Raw genomic sequence first — 10,000 nt, 5'->3', positions numbered from 1 at the left:
GGGTAAATTATACTTCCTTACTGGGTTGTTACTTGAATTTTGGAGATGGGCAAAAACTACCCCATTCCTTAGAAATAACTTATAAATACGATCCAACAGGGTCAACCCAGCATATGGTAAGAAAAAAAAACTCAGATTTTTTATTGTGTAAAAAGTAATCTGTGTGTTAATTTGATTAATTGTTGTGCATCTGGTCCCTACGGTCCATCCATGGAGAAAATAGGAGGACAGGAGGACATAAGAGGACTAATGGATTTATAGTAAGTGGAAGATAAACATTGAACTGTGATCTTAGCTAGAAAATATTAACACTGCTGCAGATCAATAACATGACCAGAAAGTACCATTATTGACAGGATAAATGTCAGCTTAGTGACTTCAGGTCCTTCAACGCAACGTGAAATATTGATTTTCTTGCCCAATGTTAGGCGACAGATTGTGTGCGACTGTCGGACACAAAAAACAACACTCACCTTTCCCATTCCGGAGTGAGCGTGTCCGATCTTCACCACGACGGGAAAGCTTGGCGTTGTAATCTGAAAAAGCAAGACAGAAAGATAAGGGAGGACAATGGAGAAGTAGTCCTTCTTATATGGAATACTTCCAGTTTCACAGGCTCGAAGGAATAAGGGGAAAGTGAACATAACAACATTGTCAGGCCTTCACTATATCATTGATATACCATCTGATACTGGTACCTTGAAACAGTACTAGTGTTTAAACCAGTGGTTCTTAACCTGGGTTCGATCGAACCCTAGGGGTTCGGTGAGTCGGCCTCAGGGGTTCTGCGGAGGTCAAAACACACCCGACTCATCGTGTAAATACAAACTTCTCCCTATCGGCGTATTACGGATACGGCAACAGCAGAAGTCAGACTGATTTGCAGGTGTGTAATTTGTTGTGAGTTTATGCACTGTGTTGGTTTTGTTGTTTGAACAAGGTGATGTTCATGCACGGTTCATTTTATGCACCATCAAAAAAAACATGGAAACACGTTAGTATGGGGAACATATTCACCATTAATTAGTTGCTTATTAACATGCAAATTAGTAACATATTGGCTCTTAACTAGTCATTAAGTACTTATTAATGCCTTATTCCGCATGGCCTTATTATAACCCTAACCCTCTAACCCTAACCCTAACCCTAACCCTAACCAAATAACTCTAAATTAAGTCTTTGTTACTTAAAATATGTTCCCCTAGTGTCCAAATAACTCTAAATTAAGTCTTTGTTACTTAGAATATGTTCCCCTAGTGTCCAAATATCTCAAAATGTAGTCTTTCTTACTTAGAATATGTTCCCCTAGTGTCCGAATAACTCTAAATTAAGTCTTTGTTACTTAGAATATGTTCCCCATACTAAAGTGTTACCAAAAACATATAACTTTGTCTTGAATTTGAAAACATTTTATTTTTCACTAAAGAAAGGTTCGGTGAATGCGCATATGAAAATGGTGGGGTTCAGTACCACCAACAAGGTTAAGAACCACTGTGCAAGAAACCGGTGCGTAAACAGGAAACATTTTCCTGGAATGGGGGTCAGCAACCGCCCAAGTGACTTTTTAAAAAAAGGATTGAAAATGGAAAAAGATAGGGGGAAAATACAAACAAACACAACAGCTTGTTTACATGTAAAATCTTCCACTCGTTCTTTGTCTCATTTTGTCCACCAAAAGTTTTATACTGTGTGTGAATATCAGAATCAGAATCAGAAATACTTTAATAATGCCTGAGAGGAAATTAAGATTTTCAGCACAATCCCATTCAAGAGCAAACAAACATTACAGGGAGACAGAACAGGATCGCTGACGGGTCTGCCAACTTCCGGCGCTCCTTACAAAAAAGGTGAGAATCAGGTAAACGCTGGGGAGTGTGGGGGGTGAGAAAAAAAACAATTCTGTCTAAGCCTGGGCCCCTGGAAAGGGGGTCCAGACTGAGGCCAAGGGGAAAAAAACTCATAGCCATAGCACACATAAACGTGTGTAAGCACACAAAGGACATTAAAGCATACTTGCCAACCTTGAGACCTCCGAATTCGGGAGATGGGGGGGCGTGGTTGGGGGAACGTGGTTGGGGGGCCGGGGTTGAGGTGCAGGCAGCATGCCCTTTCCCCTTCAAGCTGTCCGGAATGAAATGAAATTCTTTTTTCCAATCATTTTGGAACTTGCAAGCGTATTTCTTCTTCTTACTCGTCGTCGCCATGTCTCTTCTTCGTTCTTCTGCTTCATCTCCTTCTTGTTGTGTGTGCAGTTGTGCACTGAGCTCCAAAAGCCGTAGATGTTATTGTAGCGTTCCGGAAGAGTTAGTGCTGCAAGGGGTTCTGGGTATTTGTTCTGTTGTGTTTATGTTGTGTTACGGTGCGTATGTTCTCCAGAAATATGTTTGTCATTCTTGTTTGGTGTGGATTCACAGTGTGGCGCATATTTGTAACAGTGTTACATTTGTTTATACGGCCACCCTCAGTGTAACCTGTATGACTGTTTATCAAGTATGCCTTGCATCCACTTGTGTGTGTGTGTGTGTACTTGATATTAACGTTATCATTAAACCAGTTAAAAGATCATACAACGTGTCAGCATTTCTTGACATCTTCGAGTAAAGACTGTTGTTAAATCCGTCCAATGCTATATTATTATGTGACTGGGCCTGCACGCTGTTTATATGGATGAAAAGCGGACGCCTGAACAGCATGCGGCTGTTAAGCGGTGAAGGTTTCAGGTGAGAGAGGACGCTAAAGGCAGTGCCTTTAAAGCGCATGCCCCCAATATTGTTGTCCGGGTGGAAATCGGGAGAAATTCGGGAGAATGGTTGCCCCGGGAGATTTTTGGGAGGGGCACTGACATTCGGGAGTCTCCCGGGAAAATTGGGAGGGTTGGCAAGTATGCATTAAAGACATTAAAAGAGCAGAGCTGATGCAACCATCCACAAAAGTAAAACAACAACAACAACAACAAAACCAAACATATACACTGTGGTGGCCTCTGCGGTGTTCCACGCCATCGTTTGCTGGGGTGGGAGGAGCATGGCCAGAGACAGGAGCAGACCCAACAAAGCAACCTCGGCCGCCCACCAACTCTCGGCCAGTGTCCAGTCCGCATGGATGAGCGAGGATGCGTCTAAGGAGACCGAGGTGTCCGATACCTGCTCATTCAGCCAAGACACTTTGAAGCTCCGCAGCCCTGTCTCTTCATGTCACTGCATACGTCAGCGGACTAATTAGGAGCCTTTGTTTGTTTACTTACTACTAAAAGACAAGTTGTCTAGTATGTTAACTATTTCATTTAAGGACTACCTTGCAATAAGAAACATATGTTTACTGTACCGTAAGATGCAAAGTAATGCACATTTTTTGTGGTCCCCTTTATTTAAGAAAGTTTGATCATATTACGCCTATACTGGCTCACCTGCACTGGCTTCCTGTGCACTTAAGATGTGACTTTAAGGTTTTACTACTTACGTATAAAATACTACACGGTCCAGCTCCAGCCTATCTTGCCGATTGTATTGTACCATATGTCCCGGCAAGAAATCTGCGTTCAAAGAACTCCGGCTTATTAGTGATTCCCAGAGCCCCAAAAAAAGTCTGCGGGCTATAGAGCGTTTTCTATTCGGGCTCCAGTACTATGGAATGCCCTCCCGGTAACAATTAGAGATGCTACCTCAGTAGAAGCATTTAAGTCTTATCTTAAAACTCATTTGTATACTCTAGCCTTTAAATCAGGGGTCCCCAAACTTTTTGACTCGGGGGCCGCATTGGGTTAAAAAAATTTGGCCGAGGGCCAGGCTGTGTGTATATATATATATATATATATATATATATGTACATATACATATATACGTTGTCTTTATAATCCGTTTTGTCATTTAACATCAATTAACATTGATGTTCATCAACATTTAACATTGTCACGTTATCGATGGGAAAATTCATTTTTAGACTATATGATTGGCCTGAGCAGCTAGGAGACACCAAGAGTAATAAGCGGTAGAAAATGGATTAGAAAGGAAAGTAAAAAAAAAAAAAATATATAAAAAAAAAAAATTAAAATAAAAAAACACTTTTTTTTTAAACTTGGGACTTCCTGGGGCCGGATTTTGGATGCTGGGGGGCCAGATACGGCCTGCGGGCCGTAGTTTGGGGACCCCTGCTTTAAATATACCCCCTTTTTAGACCAGTTGATCTGCCGTTTCTTTTCTTTTCTCCTCTGCTCCCCTCTCCCTTGTGGAAGGGGGAGTTACACAGGTCCGGTGGCCATGGATGAAGTGCTGGCTGTCCAGAGTCGGGACCCGGGGTGGACCGCTCGCCTGTGCATCGGCTGGGAACATCTCTGCGCTGCTGACCCGTCTCCGCTCGGGACGGTTTCCTGCTGGCCCCACTATGGACTGGACTCTCACTATTATGTTGGATCCACTATGGGCTGGATATTATGTCAGACCCACTTGACATCCATTGCTTTCGGTCTCCCCTAGAGGGGGGGGTTACCCACATATGCGGTCCTCTCCAAGGTTTCTCATAGTCATTCACATCGACGTCCCACTGGGGTGAGTTTTTCCTTGCCCTTATGTGGGCTCTGAACCGAGGATGTCGTTGTGGCTTGTGCAGCCCTTTGAGACACTTGTGATTTAGGGCTATATAAATAAACATTGATTGATTGATTGATTGATTTAGAAAAGTACCGAAAAGTATTGAAATACATTTTGGTACCGGTACCAAAATATGGGTATGGGGACGACACTAGAGGGGACAGCCATTAGTTATACTGTACGACACAGCAATAAAAATGGCTGCTGGAATTTGAGGCGTAGCAGATGGAGGGAGGGCATCAAAAAGAGGAGGCAAAGCTTGGTTGTTTTTGTCCTGCGTGCGAGGAGGCAGTGCCTAACTTGTTGAGTGCATAAGAGGCTCCCTGTGTGCGACCCTCTCAGCATTCAGGACCAGCGTGCCAGGCGATCACAACTATTGTAAGTTAGCCAGGGTGTCGTCTCCTGGAGGGGGGGTGGGGGGTTAAAAAAAAAGACAGATAGAAGGGGGTGGGAGGCAGAGAGCAACAACATCCAACCAATCCAGCTTCAAATTCTAGAGTTGGACTTTGAACGTGCTCAATCCTTTCTTTCCTCAGCGGCCCGTGCAAGTGGACTCCCGTGCATCTTTCTCAAAGATTTTGCCTCCGAGGGGAACATAACGGGATCAGAAGTTGGCAGACTTGAAGACGTTGAAGTAAGAGCTGCTCAGCATGGCCGTGTCCCAGGAGAGGGGTGTGCGTTTGGGGCTGTGGGTGCTCCTCTGGCTGGGAGCTGCCCGGGTGGCGGATGCATGCAGCTGCCACCCGGCTCACCCGCAGCAGCTCTTCTGCAGCGCCGAGACCGGTAAGTTCGCTTCTCCTTTGGAGAATAACGCCCCCCCCCCCCCCCCCCTTGCACCATTTTAGTCTGGATGGTTTGTCATAAGAGCCTACGTGTCACTGCCATTGAAGTTTCACCATATTTTAGCGGCATAAAGACTAAAATGTACTACAGTTACTCTTCACCAAGCATCACCATGCCCAACATTAAAATACAGGAGCGTAGTAGGCCTAAGTATTCATTAAAAGCAAGGCAGAGATTTTATCTGACAGGTGTATTTAATATTTTTGGTCACCGTAAAATGAAGCAAATTATATAGCGCTTTTCTCTAGTGACTCAAAGCGCTTTTACATAGTGAAACCCAATATCTAAGTTACATTTAAACCAGTCTGGGTGGCACTGGGAGCAGGTGGGTAAAGTGTCTTGCCCAAGGACACAACGGCAGTGACTAGGATGGCGGAAGCGGGGATCGAACCTGGAACCCTCAAGTTGCTGGCACGGCCACTCTACCAACCGAGCTATACCGCCACAGTCACTGTTTGAATATAGGAAAATAAAACACTGTACTTTAATCGAGGGATTTTTTTTTTTTTTTTTTTGGCGTACTGCAAGATGAAGCAACAAAGTTTGAGAACCACTGAGTTAAGCCAATATGATTTATACCAGGGGTGTCAAACGTACGCACAGGTTTTGAGTTTGCTAAGTATAAAAATGAGCCGGAATTTTTGAAGGAAAGAAACTGCTGTTCTAAATGTGTCCACTAGATGTCGCAATAGCAATTATTTGTATCTTTGTAGATGATGCTACATTTGTAAAAAACACAAAAAAAAAACACGTTAGTCCACCAGTCGAGGAAAATGAGCAAACTACATAAATAACATCCTGTAATTTGATTTTGATATTATTATTTTTATCTTGATAGATTGAAAATTACCACCAATGAGTTGACTGATGAACATTATCACATACTTTATTCAGAAAGTAGAAATAACGACAAATAAAGATAGACTACTATTAACCGCAACATGTAAGTGTAAAAAAAAAACCCAACAACATTATGATTTGTACATTTTCAGAATGTGCTTGTTCTATTTTTAAACAAAGAAAACAATCTGAAGTTGTCTTTATTTTTAAGTTATCGTGCCGTGATTTTACCAGTCCGGCCCACTTGGGAGTAGATATTTCTCCATGTGGCCCCCCGATCTAAAATGAGTTTGACACCCCTGATTTATACACTGTAGTGCCCTTTTATTCCTTTAATGCACAGTTGTCAAACTCAAGGCCTGGGGGCCTAAATCTCGTCTGCCACATCATTAAAGTGGCCCGCTACATCATTGTAATGTGCCTCGTCATAAAATTTTAATGTGGCACGCCACTTATTCTACTTCATTTAATGTGGTCCTCCATATCATTTTATAATATGTATTTATTTATTTGCTAGGGCAATTATAACACAGGTACTAAGAACACAGACAAGTTTACCCCCCCCAAAACAATAAAAATAAAAATAAAACAATTAATAAAAAAATAAAAAAATACAAATAAAAAAAATAAAAAAATTACCACAGAACTTTCCTCCAGAAGGTCTTATCTTTGTCCATGTGATGTCGGATGAAACAAAAATTGAGCTATTTGGAGGAAAAAATGTGAGGCCTTTAATCCAAAGAACACCACCCTACCGTCAAGCATGGTGGTGGTAGTATTATGCTCTGGGCCTGTTTTGCTGCCAATGGAACTGGTGCTTTACAGAGAGTAAATGGGACAATGAAAAAGGAGGATTACCTCCAAATTCTTCAGGACAACCTAAAATCATCAGCCCGGAGGTTGGGTCTTGGGCGCAGTTGGGTGTTCCAACAGGACAAGGACAACAAAAACACGTCAAAAGCGGTAAAGGAATGGCTAAATCAGGCTAGAATTAAGGTTTTAGAATGGCCTTCCCAAAGTCCTGACTTAAACGTGTGGACAATGCTGAAGAAACAAGTCCATGTCAGAAAACCAACACATTTAGCTGAACTGCACAAATTTTGTCGTTGTGGCTTGTGCAGCCTTTTGAGACACTTGTGATTAAGGGCTGTATAAATAAACGTTGATTGATTGATGGCATAGTTTTAAATCGGCCCGCCAAGTCATTTGATGTGATACGCCAAGTCAATTATGCGGCTGTTTGTAGCTTTTACACGCGCATTAGCTTTAGGTGTTGTTAATGTATATTCTATCAAAACAACAACATGACTGCAAATTGTTTGTTGCTTCTCTTGGACTGCTTTTGTATGTGTGCACACGCTCCCTATGAGTACGTGTTTATGCTGTAAAACACCAATCATTTTATTCGGGCTGGGACATTTTTTTGTTGCATAAACTTTGTAATTGTGAAAATAATAGACAACCATCAAACAAATGTGTTCTGTTAAACCACTGATGGTAACATAAGTTAGCTGGTGGTTAAAGTTAAAGTACCAATGATTGTGGTGAAATTTGTCCTCTGCATTTGACCCATCACCCTTGATCACCCCCTAGGAGGTGAGGGGAGCAGTGGGCAGCAGTGGTGCCGCGCCCGGGAATCATTTTGGTGATTTAACCTCCAATTCCAACCCATACCACAAAAACACCACAGTGGTGTTTTTGTTATATTTATTGATTTGAAAAATGTTACTGAGTGGAAGTTGCAAACATATCCTTTAAAGTGGCCGCCACATTATTCAATGTGATCCTCCAAATCATTTTACTGTGGCCTGCCACATCATTTTAACGTGCCCCGCCAGATAATTCTAAAGTGGCCCGCCACATTATTTAACGTGGTCCACCACATAATTTTATTGTGGCCCGCCCCATAATTTTAAAGTGACACGCCGCATAATTCTAATATGCCCGCCACATCATTTTATGTGGGCCGCCATGTCAATTATGTGGCCCGCCATGTCAATTATGTGGCCCGCCACATTTTTTTAAATGTGGTCCACCAAACCACTTTTTGTGGCCCACCAAATAATTTAATGTGTAGCTCACCACGTTCTTTTATGTGGCCCACCACATCCTTTTATGTGGGCCGCGATGTTAATTATGTGGCCAGCCACATTTTTTTTTTTAAATGTGGCAAACCACTTTACGTGGCCCAACGAATCATTTTATGTGTTGCCCACCACAATCTTTATGTAGCCCACCACATCATTTTATGGGGGCCAATCACGTCATTTATGTGGCCCACCACATCATTTTTCTGTGGCCTGCCACATAATTTTATTGTGGACCGCCACTTAATCTTAATGTGGACCGTCCCATAATTTGAAAGTGGCACGCCACATAATTCTACTATGGCCCACCACATAATTTTATGTGGGCCGCAATGCTAATTATGTGGCCAGCCACATCTTTTTAAATGTGGCCCGCCAAACCACTTTACATGGCCCACCAAATAATTTTATGTGTAGCCCACCACATTCTTTTATGTGGCCAATCACGTCATTTTATGTGGCCCACCACACCATTTTATTGTGGCCCGCCACTTAATCTTAAGGTGGCCCGCCCCATAATTTTAAAGTGGCATGCCACATAATTCTAACATGGCCCGCCAAACCACTTTACATGGCCCACCAAATCATTTTATGTGTAGCCCACAACATTATTTTACGTGGCCCAGTATATCATTTTATGGGGGCCAATCACGTCATTTTATTGTGGGCCACAACTTAATCTTAAGGTGGCCTGTCCCATAATTTTAAAGTAGCACGCCGCATAATTCTAATATGGACCGCCATGTCATCTTATGTAGGCCGCCATGTTAACTATGTGGCCAGCCACATTTTTTTAAAATGTGGCCCGCCAAACCACTTTACGTGGCCCACCAATTAATTTTATGTTCAGCCCACCACGTCCTTTTGTGGCCTACCACATCATTTTTATGGGGGCAATCACATCATTTTTCTGTGGCCTGCCACATCATTTTATTGTGGACCGCCACTTAATCTTAAAGTGGCCCGTCCCATAATTTTAAAGTTGAACGTCGCATAATTCTAATATGGCCTGCCACATCATTTTATGTGGGCCACCATATTAATTATTTGGCCCGCCAAATCATTTTAAGTGTAACCCACCACATCACTTTATGGGGGCTAATCACGTCATTTTATGTGGCCCGCCACTTAATCTTAATGTAGCCCGTCCCATATTTTTAAAGTGTCACGCCGCATAATTCTAATACGGCCTGCCACATCATTTTATGTGTAGCCACTTAATCTTAATGTGGCCCGTCCCATATTTTTAAAGTGTCATGCCGCATAATTCTAATACGGCCTGCCACATCATTTTATGTGTAGCCCACCATGATCTTTTATGTGGCCCACCACACCTTTTTATGGGGGCCAATCACATAATTTTATGTGGGCCACCACATCATTTATGTGGCTTGTCGCTCATTTTATTGTGAACCGCCACTTAATCTTAATGTTGCCCGTCCCATAATTTTAAATTGGCACGCCGCATAATTCTAATATGGCCGACCACACCATTTTATGTGGGCCGCCACATCTTTTTAAATGTGTCCTGCCAAACCACTCCATGTAGCCCACCAAATCATTTTATATGTAGCCCACCACATGCTTTTATGTGGCCCAGTACATCACTTTATGCGGGCTAATCATGTCATTTTATGTGGCCCA

At 42.5% G+C, this 10,000-nt stretch overlaps 2 protein-coding genes across 4 annotated transcripts in view; one reads left to right on the top strand and one right to left on the bottom strand.

Moving 5' to 3' along the window:
* The window catches only part of syn2b (synapsin IIb), a 261,009-nt gene that overhangs the window by 33,144 nt on the left and 217,865 nt on the right, over nucleotides 1-10,000 (bottom strand). For all 3 annotated transcript variants that reach the window (XM_061938613.2, XM_061938620.2, XM_061938628.2), the window contains exon 6: nucleotides 474-536. In XM_061938613.2, the coding sequence (XP_061794597.2) occupies nucleotides 474-536 (63 nt within the window). The remainder of the gene's footprint in view (nucleotides 1-473; nucleotides 537-10,000) is intronic.
* The window catches only part of LOC133586226 (metalloproteinase inhibitor 4-like), a 66,964-nt gene continuing 61,833 nt past the window's right edge, over nucleotides 4,870-10,000 (top strand). The window contains exons 1-2 of the mRNA XM_061938602.2: nucleotides 4,870-4,964; nucleotides 5,123-5,369. Of these exons, the coding sequence (XP_061794586.1) occupies nucleotides 5,237-5,369 (133 nt within the window). The 5' untranslated portion in view covers nucleotides 4,870-4,964; nucleotides 5,123-5,236. The remainder of the gene's footprint in view (nucleotides 4,965-5,122; nucleotides 5,370-10,000) is intronic.

The sequence above is a fragment of the Nerophis lumbriciformis genome, linkage group LG03 (genome assembly GCF_033978685.3).
Source record: "Nerophis lumbriciformis linkage group LG03, RoL_Nlum_v2.1, whole genome shotgun sequence".
Taxonomy (NCBI): Eukaryota; Metazoa; Chordata; class Actinopteri; order Syngnathiformes; family Syngnathidae; genus Nerophis; species Nerophis lumbriciformis.
This window is presented reverse-complemented; position numbering and strand designations above follow the sequence as displayed.